This window comes from Anser anser (genome assembly GCF_964211835.1).
Source record: "Anser anser genome assembly, chromosome: 13".
Lineage (NCBI taxonomy): Eukaryota > Metazoa > Chordata > Aves > Anseriformes > Anatidae > Anser > Anser anser.
The window spans coordinates 8161530-8176266 of record NC_139734.1 but is presented as its reverse complement, the minus strand read 5'-3'; the positions used below and the strand labels follow the sequence as shown (position 1 = coordinate 8176266).

Sequence of the window (14737 nt, the reverse complement as noted above, 5' to 3'; positions counted from 1 at the left end):
TGCCTGGGACGCACCAAGCCGTGGTGCTCAGAGGTGCCCGCAGCACCCTCCCGGTGAGGTTACGTGGTCCGAGAGAGGACAGGGGCAGCACGCGTCCCCTTACAGGGGTGCCGGGGGGGCTCTGCAGGCCAACAAGGGCAGCCAGCGGTGGGAAAAGCACCGTCAGAGGCAGCAGAACTAAACCAGGTAAGGAACCAAGATTTTTCTGGCTTTCTGGATACCTGGCAGTGGGTGACCAGGTGACAGAGTCCCACAGGGTGGCTCAGATTCCTCCTTCTCATCTTTCTTTCTCCATGCAAGAAGATGCCCGCTGGCAATGACAAGCGGGGGAGAGCCCCAAGGACACATCGCCCATCTCCGCATCCCTCCGCCTTCTCCCTTGGCCAGCCCCTTCTCAGGCTACCGAAGTCTCCGGTCACTGATTGTGGACCACTGAGAAATGGTGAGCACAGCTTCGCAGAGGGCTTTAACCTGGAGTAGCCAGGGGAGGGGAACCTCAACTCATCCCGCTCCTCCCGGCTGGATGCCAGTGTCAGTGACAGACGCCCAGAGCCTGGAGAAGGGCCTGGAGTGCACTGATGACAAATTCCTTCTCCAAGTGACAGAGGAGCCAACGAGGAGACGTGCTATGCTGGATCTCATTCTCACCACCCAGGAGGGGCGGGTGGGGAATGTGAAGCTCAAGGGCAGCCTTGGCTGCGCTGATCATGAAACGGTGGAGTTTTGGACTCAGAGGGCAGCGAGGTGGGAGCACAGCAAGCTCACACACCTTGGCTTCAGGAGAGCGGAATCTGGGCTCTTCGAGGATGTATTTGGTAGAGTCCCATGGGATAAGGCCCTGAACGAAAGAGGGACCCAAGCTGGTTACTATTCAATGATCACCTCCTTCAAACTCAAGGAGCAATGCAACCCAACAAAAAGGAAGTTAGGTAAAAATGCCAGGAGACCACTGTGGATGAGCTAGGAGCTCTTGAACAAGCTTAAACAGTAAAAGAAGGCAAGCACACCCTGGGCTGCACCAAAAGCATCGTTGCCAGCAGGGCATGGGAGGGGATTGTCCCCCTCTGCTCTGCTCCCGTGAGACCCCATCTGGATTCCTGCATTCAGCTCTGGGGCCCCAGCACCAGAAGGACATGGAAGTATTAGAATGAGTCCAGAGGAGGCCACAGAGATGATCAAGGGGCTGGAGCACCTCTCCTATGGAGACAGGCTGAGGGAGTTGGGGGTGTTCAGCCTGGAGAAGAGAAGGCTCTGGGGGGACCTTACAGCAGCCTGCCAGTGCCTAAAGGGGGCTGCAGGACAGCTGGGGACAGGCACTTTGTCAGGGGTGCAGTGATAGGACAAGGAGGAATGACTTAATACTAAATGAGAGTAGGGTTAGATGAGATATAAGGAAGAAATTCTTTATTCTGAGGGCGGTGAGGCCCTGGCCCAGGCTGCCCAGAGCAGCTGTGGGTACCCCACCCTTGGCAGTGCCCAAGGCCAGGCTGGATGGTGCTGGGGGCAGCCTGGGCTGCTGGGAGGGGTCCCTGCCCATGGCAGGGGGCTGGAATTAGATGATCATAGAAACACAAGACTGGAAAGGACCTACAGAATCATCTAGCCCAACCGTCCTCCTATCACCAATACTACCCCATAAACTACTACGCAGAGCTCCTGGGCGCCCCGAGGCTGCTGCACCCCACAACCCCCGGCCTCGCGGTGCGTGCCATGCCCGGTGTCCTGGTGCCCCGTGCCGAGCCCAGCCGCGTGTCGGGGCCTGAGTGACGGCGACAGGAGGCGGTGGCACCCGGTGCTGGTCCCGGTGCCAGCCCCAGCCCTGCCGCAGGCCGCGCTGCGCCCCAGGTCTGCCATGCTCGCCCTTCCCCTCCTCGTCCTCCTGGCCTCCGCCAGGGGAGCCCCAGCGGCCGGCCTGGCCCTCACAGGCAAGTCCCGGGGCTGGGGGTAGTGGTGGTCGTGGTGGTGCTGTTGGTGGTGGTTGTGGTGGTGGTGGTGGTGCTGGTGGTGGTGGTGGTGAGTGTGGTGGTGTTGGTGCTGGTGGTGCTGTTGTGGCGGTGAGCGTGGTGGTGCTGGTTGTGGTGCTGGTGGTGGCTGTGGTAGGCCAGGCAGTGCAGGCTCCCCAGCCACCAGGGCGCTCCTCCCGGCTGCTTTTCCCACCCCAAAGCCCCTGCTGCGTGCTCACAGCCTCGATAACAACTTTCAAAATGTTTTGGGGAGCAAATGGGCGGTTGGGAGGGGGCTGCCCTGGCTCCAACCACAGCTCCCTGGGGGCTCCTTTGCTTCCAAGACCCCCCCCCGGTAGAGCAGGGCCGGCAGCAGGCAGCTCTCGCAGCCGTACCCACGCGTGGAAACTCGTCAGGGAGAAACCGGCTGCAAAGCGAAGCAGCTCAGGTTTTCAGGGAGATGAAGGCAGCTCCTCCGCAGCCTCCTGCTTCTCCGTGGCACTGCTTAAAGCCCCGCCGCAAGCCCCCCAGAAATAATCGCGTCCCCCCCCCTCCTCTTGTGCGGGAGCCGAGCCAGGGCGGCTCTCCCTGCCCAGCTGCCTGCTGGATGCCGGTGCGTCCCGCTAGCCCCGCGCTGCGTTTCTCCCTTCCAGCCCGCACGCTCTTCCCGTGCTACTCCGCTGACCTCAAGCCGGCGTCCGAGGTCCTCGTCTCAGCCAGCGGCTGCACCGTGCTCTTCAGCGTCGAGCCGCCGGCAGCCGGCACAACGGCGTCCTGGGAGTACGAATCCGGCCCGCGCAAGGCGGTCATCGCCACGTACGTTCCCAACAAGTCGGCCGAGATCTCCCGCATCTACGAGGGCCGCGTGAGCTTCAACGAGATGGACTTCTCGCTGCAGATGGTGCTGCGGTGGTGGGACGGGGGGCTCTACCGCTTCCGCTCCGAGTCGGAGGCCACGGGCTGGTTCGAGCTGCGCGTGGTCGGTGAGTGCCAAAACCCTGCGCCACAGCCGGAGAGCTTGAGCTGCTGCCCAGGTGGCGCCCGGGTCCTGGCACCCTCGACGCGGGGGTGTCAGTGCTGACGGGTGCTCCGTCTCTGTGCAGAGCCGCTCTCCGAGCCAGAAATCCTGGGCAACTCATCGGTGGAGGTGGGAGGTGACACCAAGCTTTTCTGCAACGTGCTGGAGGGGCAGGTGGACTTGTACTGGTGGAAGAGGAACGGGGAGCTGCTGATGGAGAGCAACGGCCTCCACTTCGTCCACAACAACACGCTGGAGATCCACCGAGCCTTGATGAACGACACCGGCTACTACACGTGCATAGTCAGCAACGCGGTCAGCCAGAACGAAACCTCCTTCCTGCTGCGCGTCCACAGTAAGCGGGGCTTCCTTCCCCGTGCACGGGAATGGAAAGCTGGGAAATGGCCCCAAAACGTTCAATCTGGCCCTATTCGCTGGGGTCTCGTGGTTTCCCAGCACCACCTCAGATGAGGAGTGGGAACAGCAGAGCTTCATGGAGGACTTGTGTCCTCATGTCCTTGCAACAGACTGTCTGGTGGCAGGAGTTTTTTCTTGCCAGGGTGCAAAATTCTGGGAATTGTTTGTTTTTCAGGCAACGACAAGGCGTTTTTACCCGTCATCCTGGTGTTCGTTAGCATCGGCTTGCTGGCAGGTGAGTGCTGGGACCAGCTTCCCCTGGCTTTTTGGGCTCTGCTGCACCGCCGGTGGGCACCGCGGCAGGCACCGCGCGCTGCCTTGCCTCCCTGCCCCAGCCTCGTGAGCAGAGGTCGTGCTGAGCAGGCCTCCCGCACCCAGAGCAGGAGGCAGATCCTCTCACTGTCCTTGCCCAGGGCGGTCCCATGGACGCTGCTTGAGCCCTCGCATCCCTGCTGTGGTGGCAGCAGTTTCGCCCCCCAGTGCAGCCCGCTGGGGTTTTCTGCCCGCAGAAGACAAGCGTGCGTCCTTGCCCTGTGGCCTTGCTTCTCTTCCTTGTTTGGAGCGCTTTTTCCAAGCCCATCCATCTCCAGGATGACAGCAATTTGACTTCTCAGATTGCTGGCTACAAACTGGGAGGCAAAAAAAAAAAAAGGCAGGGAAGCACCCAAGTTGGGGCCCAAGGAGAGAATCTGGTGGCTTAAAATAGGAAGCTCTGTGCGGGTGGTGAAAAGGCCTCCAGGCTTGAGGCTCCTTGCCTGAGTGTTGCTATGTGTTGAGCATCTTCATCCCTGGGGTGTTTAACAGAGGCAATGTTTGTCCTCAGGGATCTTCGTCTGGTGCAGGTTGAGGAGCAGCCGAGACGATCGCTCCAGGTAAGGTGCCTTCATCCCCGCGTGCTGTGCCCGGGTGTTGAGGGATGCCAGAGTTTTTCCTGGGCTGGCCCAGAGTCATTCCCGGTGTCTCCTGCTGCAGAAGCAGCCCTAAAGTCAGGCTGTGCTGTCCGAGCAGAGCAGGGTCTCTCCTAGAGGAGGAACACTCAGCTTCAGCTTCCCCAAAGCACCTCTGCGGCTCAGACGCTGGCTTCCAGTAAAGTTTTCCAGATTGGTTCATAGCTGCAGCAGCCTCTGGGGTGGAGCAGATGGGGATGATGTGCAGACCTGAAACGTGCTCCTTAATGTTTATATAGTTGTTGTTGTTTGTTTGTTTTAAATTCCCCACAGTGCTTGAGAGGTTTCTGGGAAATTTGTGGGTTTGCAGTCTTCCCGAGGCTTGCTCACTCTCAGGTGACTTGTGCAAGCAGCAGGGTGTTAACTGAAGGAGGGCAAGGACCGGGACACGGTGCCCCAACGACAGGAAACCCCATCCCGAGTCAAAAATAACAGCTCCGGGTTGTCTGGTAGGGCCAATGCCCAGATAAGTCACCCCAGAGATGTGTTTGCCAAGGGAGCTCCTCAAATCTGGAGCAGAGCCTGTGTGCAGACCTTCTCAGCACTGCCACCGCCTGCGTGAGTCGCCCTGGCAGGCTGGAGCAAGGCTCCCGGGGTGGGTGAGGTGGAGGATGCACGCGGCAGGGGACGGCTCCGTGCTCTGTTGGGGAGATGTGGGGATGCTCCCGTGCCCACCTCTGCTCCGAAGCGCCTTTCTCGTCGGCTCGTTCCTTGCTGTGGGGCAGCCCCAGCCGGCTGAGCCCATCCCCAGCACCTCTGCAGGTCGGATGGGGTTTTGGGGCCCGGTGCCCAGCCACCAGGCGCTCGCTCCTCTGCGCTGCTGGCTTGGGGACCTCTCCTGGCTGCGAGCCGCGGAGCTGGGGTCCTGTTGTGAGCTTCAAGGAGAGAGATGGGGGGCTTTGGGCTGTGCGTTCTTTGCTGTTCTGTTCCTGCAGTTGTTTTTTTTGATCTTCTGTTTGTGATTTTCAGGTAATTTCTGAGAATTTAGCACTGGAAAAGCCAGAGGTTTCATTGTCCTCAGCATTATCCCTATGGAGATACTCTCTTGAGAGAGTGGAAGTGCATCCAGGAGAGGGTGAGATCATGTCCCATGGTGGGAGTGATTGCTATGCTTGCAAGTGTTCAGGGAAGCCAGATGTTACAGAAAAAAATATATTTTCAAGCTGTTTTGAGTGTTGTCCATAAATCCTTTGCAGAAAGTGTATTTTTTCATGTCTCTTGCTACAAATAAAAGCACACACGTTATCCCTGTTATATTGCCGTGGTCTGTGGCTATGGGACATAAGCCCCGTGCAGTACCAAAACCCACAGCAGGGCAGGGCTGCGCGGGCAGGAGGGGCAGCTGGAGCATCAGGTGGGGAATGGGGGGGGGGGGGGGATGACAAAAATTAAGGTATTTATTATTTTTTTCATTATTATGGTATTAAGCCATTCCCCCTTGTCCTATCCAGCCAGAAAGATCTTGGTTCCTTACCTGGTTTAGTTCTGCTGCCTCTGACGGTGCTTTTCCCACCGCTGGCTGCCCTTGTTGGCCTGCAGAGCCCCCCCGGCACCCCTGTAAGGGGACGCGTGCTGCCCCTGTCCTCTCTCGGACCACGTAACCTCACCGGGAGGGTGCTGCGGGCACCTCTGAGCACCACTTGGTGCGTCCCAGGCAGGGGCTAACCGAGCTCTGCAAGCAGAAAAGCTTTTCTGCTCTTCTCTCAAGTGCCACGAGGCTGTGCCGTTGTCAGCGCCTGGGTCCTGGCCCCACCAGCTCCTGCCCTGGCCTGGAGGAGGCATCTTGGCAAGCTGTGCTCTGGCCTGGCTGGGACAGGGGCTTTCCTTGCCCTGGGGATGCGCTTTCCCTTGGGACGGGATCTGTTGCAATCCAGGGCACTGCTTGGCTTTAGTTTGGTCTTTAATGCAGTCTGCCCTGGCCCCCCCACCCCCTCGAGAAACCTGGTCCAGAGCTGGCCAAGGCAGGATCTGGCCCCAGAGCTGGGGCCCAAATAGCACTGAGCCATCCTCTGCTTGAGGAGACACAGTGGGGACACAAACAGAGGATCCAAATGAAATCCTTTTCTTGGAGCGGCTCTAGCAAAGCAAGGAAAAAGGTGACCTAAGGTAGGTTGTTTACTTATTTATTTTATTTTCATATACGAACACGTTTCTCAGCTGATACCAGGGGGACCAAAAAGGACCTTCAGCTCCACCTAAAACACTTCAGCCCACAAATATGGAGACCACTGACAGCTGTGGCATGACCACAAGGTCAGTTAAGAGCCTGTGCAAGGGAAATCAGCTCAGGCTAGGTCACAGGTGCTTTTAAATTTATATAAAAAATCCCTCCTGTAGTGTGATGGAGCTGTCAGGTCTGATGGCACCACGGTTCTAGGCAGAAAGACACCTGAAAAAGACACGCCAAGGAAACAGCAAGGAAGCAGTGCAGGAAGGAAACGCCCTCAGAAGCTCTGCTGGAAGCCAAACACTACATAAGCCTTTCATACCAAAACCTCATCGACCTGGTCAGTATTGCTCTCATGCTGTCTTCTATGCCAGTCAATAGTAGCAATGCATTACAATTGAGGCAGCTGGACCAGACCCCTCCAAAGAATCCGTAAGCCTGGCACTTAGGTCACTTAGGTCTTTTTTTTTTTTTTTTTTTTTTGGACTCATTAAGTTGACTAGCAAGGTATCATGAGCTGGTGCGGGCTGAGCAGCCCTGTCTTAAGTCCTGGCAAGGGGGTGGTAAGGTGGCTTCCAACCCCAAACCGTCAGAACTGATGGACTTGTTAGTAATAGAAGAAGAAATAATACAATATTGTTTAATATGTTACATTTGCGATGTACTGTTCTGAGGCTGCGCTTGGAAGATACAAAATATATGTGCAAGGGTAACATGAGAATGCACCAATTCATGATGAGGAGTAAGGAGGATTAAAAGAATGCTCAATTTGCAAGACATCTAGATAACTGGGGCTTCTTGGACTCTGGGAACTGGATCAAACCAACCTTGCGGTTTGGACTGAGACCAAGGGCTCAGAGAGCATGCGTGAGAAGGAAAGGTTAAAAAGTTCAACTCTGATGAAGACATCTTACTTCATCCCGACGACCACCCAGACGACCACCAGAGAGTAGTACGCAAGCGCAGAAGGACTGATAAGATAATTAGCATACGAAGCGAGGCTAGGCGGAGCTAGGAAATGAATATGCATAGATGAGTTGTGAAACCTAATGCATATGTAATATCTTAGGAGATAAAAGAGCACTAAGAGAACAAATCAGATGAAGTTAGATTTGGGCAGGCATGCCCCTAACTTCCGGCGCCTAATAAAGCACCTTCATAGAATCACTTTGTGGATTATGTGTTTTCATGAATGCTAACAGACTCGCAGGACAAGGGAGGCTGGAGCCCCGTCTCTGCTCGGGGCAGAGTGAGGCGTCTCCCCCTTGCCCCTGAGGTGCCCCTGTGCAACAGATGTGATGCTCTGGGGCTCACAAAAGGAGAGGGTGCCAACAACAACAATGGTAACAGTCAAGGCCCAGACAGGGCAACGGAGCGTGCAGTTGGCGGAAGGTGGAGCGGGGGGCTCCGGGGCTCACCCCCTCTGGAAGGTGTGGAGCAGAACACGGGCTTGGTTCGTGCAGATAAATAATGGTCTGTGAGAAAGATCTATAAGGCATACGACGTTCTATAGGGCCTGGGCTGCTTTTGCAGCCGCAGAGCTCCTGGGCGCCCCGAGGCTGCCGCACCCCACAACCCCCGGCCTCGCGGTGCGTGCCATGCCCGGTGTCCTGGTGCCCCGTGCCGAGCCCAGCCGCGTGTCGGGGCCTGAGTGACGGCGACAGGAGGCGGTGGCACCCGGTGCTGGTCCCGGTGCCAGCCCCAGCCCTGCCGCAGGCCGCGCTGCGCCCCAGGTCTGCCATGCTCGCCCTTCCCCTCCTCGTCCTCCTGGCCTCCGCCAGGGGAGGCCCAGCGGCCGGCCTGGCCCTCACAGGCAAGTCCCGGGGCTGGGGGTAGTGGTGGTCGTGGTGGTGCTGTTGGTGGTGGTTGTGGTGGTGGTGGTGGTGAGTGTGGTGGTGTTGGTGCTGGTGGTGCTGTTGTGGCGGTGAGCGTGGTGGTGCTGGTTGTGGTGCTGGTGGTGGCTGTGGTAGGCCAGGCAGTGCAGGCTCCCCAGCCACCAGGGCGCTCCTCCCGGCTGCTTTCCCACCCCAAAGCCCCTGCTGCGTGCTCACAGCATCAGGAGCACTTCTCAAAACGTTTTGGGGAGCAAATGGGCGGTTGGGAGGGGGCGGCCCTGGCTCTGACCGCAGCTCCCTGGGGTCTCCTTTGCTTCCAAGCACCCCCGGCATCCCTGTAAGCGGGACGCGTGCTGCTCCTGTTCTCTCTTGGACCATGTAACCTCACCTGGAGGGGTGAACATCTGAAATGGAAAATAAACCTGTTAAGGTATATACACTGTTTTCCAGATGCCACGGTGTCAGGGAGTGCTGAGCATCTACAGGAGGAGCTTTGGGTATTGCAGGTGTACAAAGATGCTTATAATGAAATATTTTCTCTTATTTTGTACTGACGGTACCATGGAAAGTGTATTCTTCTAGAGCAAGTGGATTTTCAATTATAAGCTTGTTTCTTCTCCTTGCAGACATCTTTCACAGTTTGGGGGGGGCACAAAAAAAGAACCGGTGGCTGTTTCTAAACGTTGCTACCCTGAGATGTGAAGAGCCGTCAGGAGGGCTTGGTTTGTTTGCATTCTTACGCCTAACGCCTGTCCTTGCGCTGCCAAATCACTGCGAGAGATTACCGGCCGGGGCCGAGGGACAGTTCTCAGGAGGTTTGCAGACAGCAGGCGGCAGCGTGGTGCACGCCGGCAGCTGCCCGTGGGGCAGGAGCGGTGGCGAGAAGGGAGGGCGCTGAGCCTGCGCTGCCGGCTGGGGCTCCTGCTGCTGGCCCCGGCCCCGAGCATCTCCCACGGACGCTCAGGGTCAGCCTGGCAGCCCCGGCGGGGAGAGGACCTCGGGCAGAAATCCCGGCTTCTCCATCAGGAGAGGCACAGGGACTCCTGTCGTGCTGGGACTGCCACCGGCAATTCACTGGCTCTGCGCCTGGGTAGATAAATACCCTGTATTTCATGGCTGCCTTTCTTTCTAAGTAAACAATTACCCCTCCTTTCATTTCCTCTGCCTAAGCTGGCTCCTTCCTCTAAACTCTTTGCCCTCACCTTTTTGCTTGTTTGTTTTTAAAGAATCCGCTTTACAGGCTGGGATTTTAGCAGTGATTTCTGCCTGACTTTCCCTGAAAACTCTTTTTTTCCACTCGGGGCCGGGCGCTGTGACCACTCGCAGTCCTTGGAGTGTCGCTTAGAGCCCAAGCCATGACAAAGCCATAAACTGCCACGCATTTGGGGGAAGCAGCTCCATCCTGCGCAGATGTTCACAGGTAGATGTTCTCAGCTCCAAACAAGACCAGGAGCTGGGCTGAGGTGCTTGGGAAGCCCTTTCTAGGCACAGACTGGGAGGGAAGGCCACCCCCCCCCCACACACAAAACTCGAGCAGAAGTGCTCTCAGCCCTGCAGCCAGACTTCTTGAATCACACCTACCAGCTCGGGATGGGATGTCTCACTGCCTGGTGACGTGATGGTTGATGGCAGTGCTTTGTGAGACGTGATGACCAAGCTGTCCAGGTGCCTCCTGCGTGCCCTTGGCACAGCTTCTCCCAAGACTTGCTCCATCTCCCTGCCTTGTCTTCTCTCTGTCTTCTTCTGCCGTCCAGGGCTGCTGGTGCCTTTGCAACAGGCTGTGGAAGCAGAGGGAGCCCTGCAGAGAAGAGTGGTGGTGGTGGGATCCTCGGTGCTGCTTGCTGGGCCAGCTGATGCTGTGCACATCCACTCCGCGCAGTGGGAGTACCTCAATGGCACCGTCTCCCGCGCCATCGTGCAGTACAATGAGGGGTCGCACAATGTGGCCATCCACCCACCCTACGTGGGACGAGCCCTTTTCCATCCATCCAATGGATCTCTCCTCCTGGAGGACCTACAGGAAAGCGACAGTGGCATCTACAAAGTGACCTTCAACCTGGCAGAAAGGGAGAGCCTGAAGATCTTGCTGGATGTCCTCAGTAAGTGGTGGGCACGGGAGGGAGGCATGGGGTGATGGATACAAGCAGAGTAATGTTTCTTGACTGTATATGGACAGACCGTCAGCCAAGCCAAAGGGTTTAGAGAAGGGATTTGGGCTAAGTCTCATGGGCTGATCATGAGGATCTTGGACCAGCCATGGATGGAGACATCGCAAGGGGGACTTGGGGAAGAGCCTCCTGGAGACCTCTGCGTGACCACCGGGTCTGGTGGTGCTGCCCAGAGAGACCTCCTAGAGCATCTGGCTGTGACAAAGGGCCGGACTCCATCCTAGAAGGTCCCTTCCATCCCTTGTTTTCTGCTTCCAGTGGAAGGACGGAGGGACCGGTGGGATTGTGTCCATTGCTAACTCTGCAGCATCTTTAGCAAGGGGTTCTGGCAGGACTAATGGAGCGAAGCCCAGCAGGGTGCTCTTTATGGAGAAGTCACCAAAAACCTCCCCCTCAGACCATACTGGCTGAGCAGCTGTTTGCCATTTACAGGCGCCAGCCACTGTTGCAGAGATAAGAGCACATTTTAAACAACACACAAGCTCCTCCTGCTGCTCTTGCCAATTCCCTTAATTTGCTCTTGGGATTTCCTTCCTAATAAGGCTATGGTCATGATGCTACCGCAGCTCCTCACCATTCATTTTTCCTTTCTGCTACACAGAAATCTGCCTGGGGACCGCCTCTCTTTCCTCTTTTTTTTTTTTTTTCTTTTTTTCCTATATTAAATCACAGAATCACAGAATTGTAGGGGTTGGAAGGGACCTTGAAAGATCATCGGGTCCAACCCCCCTGCCAAAGCAGGTTCCCTAGAGCAGGCTGCCCAAGTAGGCGTCCAGACGGGCCTTGAATATCTCCAGAGAAGGAGACGCCACAACCTCCCTGGGCAGCCTGTCCCAGTGCTCCCTCACCCTCACCGTGAAGAAGTTCTTTCGCATGTTGGGGCAGAACTTCCTGTGCTCCATTTTGTGGCCATTGCCCCTTGTCCTGTCCCCACAAACCTCTGAAAAGAGGTTGGTCAAATCCCTCTGTCTCCCACACCTCAGGTATTTATACACATTGATGAGATCCCCTCTCAGTCCTCTTTTCTCCAGGCTGAACAGACCCAGGTCTCTCAGCCTTTCTTCATAGGGAAGATGCTCCAGGCCCCGTATCATCTTTGTGGCCCTCCGCTGGACTCTTTCCAGGAGATCCCTGTCTTTTTTGTACCGGGGAGCCCAGAACTGCACACAGTACTCCAGGTGAGGCCTGACCAGGGCAGAGTAGAGGGGGAGGATCACCTCCTTTGACCTGCTGGCCACGCTCCTTTTAATGCACGCCAGGATCCCATTGGGCCTTTTGGCCACCAAGGCACACTGCTGGCTCATGGTCAACCTGTCGTTGTCACTGTTGCAGGTGGTCACAAAAACGGCAGCTCAAGTGGTGCTTCCCCTGGGCCCAGAGAGAGATGGGGAGATGCTGCTCCCCAGCTCCCAGCACTCTTCCTGCTCTCCACCCTTCCCCAGCATCCCTGAGTGGTTTCAGCCCCTTCTTCCTCCGTGCCCCAAGGCCTGGCCGCCCTCCCGTGAGGCGGTGGCCAACACGTGCCATTGAGTGGAGCTCCCCATCGTAGGATGATCAGCAGCACCTCCCAGTGTCCCATCGCACCTCTGCCTGCCCCCAAGTCATGGTTCTTGGCGGGATGGGCAGAAGGAGGTTGGTCATTCCCTCTTGGAGGAGGTCCCAAGGCCTGGCTGGCCATCCCAGCCCTTGGCAAGGCGATGGTGGGCAGGATGTGGGCAGAGGGTGGTGGGCGGGGTGCCTGTGGGCAGCACACATCCCGGCGCGGATGTTTCATGGACCAGAGCCTCTAGCAGAGGCACTGATCCACCAGCTGGCAAGCAAAGCAAACCCATCGCAGCGATGGGGGAGCTCCGTGGCTCAGCAGAGCCATCCACGCTGGTCCTGTCGGTGGCCTCATTCCCAGAGCCATGAGTTGTTTTTTTCCAGGTCTCTCTCCTCCCCTGAAGGATGTGCTGAGGATTGCAGTGGTCGCCGTGGTCTTTGCTGCTGTCTCAGGATGGGGATTAATTTTTCCTGTCTGCCAGTCCGAAAAGCTACGAATAAGTGAGTCCACAGCGAGGGGCAGCCGAACCCCCAATTCCCGTACCCAGTGGGGCAGAGCGAGGAGCGATGCTGCCAGAAGAGCCGGTAACTGGCTCGTTCCCCTTCCAGCTGCCTGAACATCTCACCTTCTCCTCGTCTGGCAGGTCTTTTAAGAGTAACGAGAGAAACCTTCCTTGGTGGATTTTCTTTTTAAGGGAGAAAACTGTTTTTGCTCTGTTTTCTGGCTAGGTTAAAGCCTGGCATTTCCTACACATTTTTGCTCAGAGGATTGAAATGACTGAGTGACACTCTTATAAAAATGAAGCATCTCAAAGCATTATTTTTATGAGAAGGCTCCATTTTAATGAAGTCTTTAGCACATGCTGTGCCGTGGGCACAGAGCCCCTCCCAGCTCCCCTCCCTCCGGAGCAGGCCAACCCCTCCATGCCCCAGACAGGGACCCCCAATGCTGTGTCCCACCCAGGGGAGGGCTGGGGGCTGGCACGGGATACCCCGGGGGGACACGGATGTCACCTCGCACTGCTCTGGGTGTCTAGGGGGGGAGCTGTGGCGGTGGCTCAGCGCCTACACCTGCGGGCTGGTGTGCGTCTCCTCCATCCTGGCTGGCACTGCCGGGCTCCTCTGGATGCGAGAAGAAGGTACGGGGCGTTTTGGGGGCGGTGCGGTGCGGGCCCCTCTCCTTTCCCCCATGCAGGGTGCAGCATGCAAGAGCAATCCTTGCTGTGCAAGACACATGGGGTGGAGACCTTACGGGGGACGAACATCCCTGTGTGGGTTGGAGAGGACGGCAGTGCTCCATAGAAGGAACGGACCCATCTGGGGCGATAGGTGGTTTCCCCGTTGTGATCTCAGCTTGTCATGGACAACCCAATGGGTTAGGCACCCATCCGCACCATTGATGTAGTTACTCCCCTTTACAGAAAGCCCTTTCCCAGGAGTAATTGCAGAAGGGCACTTAAAATGATTAAGGGATGGAGCAGCTGCTTGCAGGGAGAGACTGAAAAGGCTGGAGGGGTGGGAAAGGGAAACGATGGAGCTTTACAGAATCCTGAAGGTGGTAGGCAAGTGGAAGAAGTGATGCTCAGCCCTGATCTGTTTTCTTTCAGGCCCATCCATTGCCATCATATTGCCAGAGATTGTCCTTCTGTACGTGATTGTGGTCACCTTCCTGGTGGCCGCCAACGTGACCTTCCAGCCTACAAAGCTCATCCAGCTCAAAAGCACAACAGGTGAGCTGTTCAAGGATGGCAGGGACGGAGTGAAAGGTGCAGCCCATGAAAGGTGCAGCCCAGCTCTGCCCTCACAGCCCCTGATTTTACGCAGGATTTGGAGTGGGATGCTCCAATGGGGTCCATGTCCAGCAAAGTGCTTGAGCACCTGCTCAAATCTCTCCACAAATGTGTCACTCGTGGCCTCAACTTGAAGATTTAAGCCTTAATTCCTGCTGGTTTTCTCCACGCCCTTTGTATTTTGCTGGTGCTGTGGGTGCATGGGGGCTTAGCCCTGGGGTAAAGCCCCAAGTGCCCGTCCTGCTCATCACAGCCTCAGTCAGCATCTCTGTGCCCCAGCCAAAACCATCCTGGGCTGGCAGAACAAGTCTTAGACCTATCTGTAGGGGTCTTGTTGGGTTTTGGGGCCATGCAGGAGTGGGTGAGAAGAGAGGCCACCACAGCTCACGCCTCTGCCTGGTGTGGGGCAGGTCGGGACTGGTGGACCAGACCTTTGGCTCCACTGATGTTCAGCACATGGGATTACAGCATGGTTTGGGTTGGAAGGGACACTTAGGGACCATCCAGTCCATCCCCCTGCCATGGGCACGGACATCTCTCACTAGATCAGGTTGCTCAAAGCCCCGTCCAATCCAACTTTGAACACCTCCAGTGATGGGGCACCCACAGCTTCTCTGGGCAGCCTGTTCCAGTGCCTCACCACCCTGACTGTGAAAAATTTCTTCCCTGCAGGTCCTTCAGGTCCTTTGAAATGTCCCTGCCCATCAGCAAGGATCCTGTTCCAACCTGCTAGACATTGGGGGTGTTTCACACTTGGCTGACTCAACCCAATTTCTCTCCTGTGTTGAGTGGCCCTGGTGCCAGTGGGTTCCTGAATTATTTATTCACTTTGTGTTTGCTTAGCTTTTGTTAGCAGTCTTTTGTTTCTCTGCAATACCATCTAGATAATTGTTGGACAACACTGGCCCCA

General features: G+C 56.7%; 2 protein-coding genes across 4 annotated transcripts; both read left to right on the top strand.

Moving 5' to 3' along the window:
• The first annotated feature begins 493 nt into the window (after positions 1-493).
• LOC310880745 (SLAM family member 9-like) lies at positions 494-5581 on the top strand. Of its 3 annotated transcripts, XM_083797016.1 has the most exons (6): positions 494-1925; positions 2597-2926; positions 3047-3316; positions 3554-3613; positions 4202-4250; positions 4599-5278. In XM_083797016.1, the coding sequence occupies exons 1-6, from the start codon at positions 1853-1855 to the stop codon at positions 4603-4605; spliced, it is 789 nt and encodes a 262-aa protein (XP_083653142.1). In that variant the 5' UTR covers positions 494-1852; the 3' UTR covers positions 4606-5278. The 3 variants fall into 3 exon arrangements, with proteins under 3 accessions (XP_083653142.1, XP_083653140.1, XP_083653141.1); XM_083797014.1 differs by having other exon boundaries at positions 495-2926; positions 4599-5277; XM_083797015.1 differs by lacking the exon at positions 4599-5278 and adding an exon at positions 5295-5581 and having other exon boundaries at positions 497-2926.
• Positions 5582-6451: 870 nt separating this feature from the next.
• LOC310880747 (uncharacterized protein) lies at positions 6452-14589 on the top strand. The gene is made up of 6 exons (XM_083797018.1): positions 6452-9459; positions 9554-9747; positions 10082-10426; positions 12422-12538; positions 13075-13176; positions 13645-14589. The coding sequence occupies exons 2-6, from the start codon at positions 9738-9740 to the stop codon at positions 13959-13961; spliced, it is 891 nt and encodes a 296-aa protein (XP_083653144.1). The 5' UTR covers positions 6452-9459; positions 9554-9737; the 3' UTR covers positions 13962-14589.
• Positions 14590-14737: the final 148 nt, after the last annotated feature.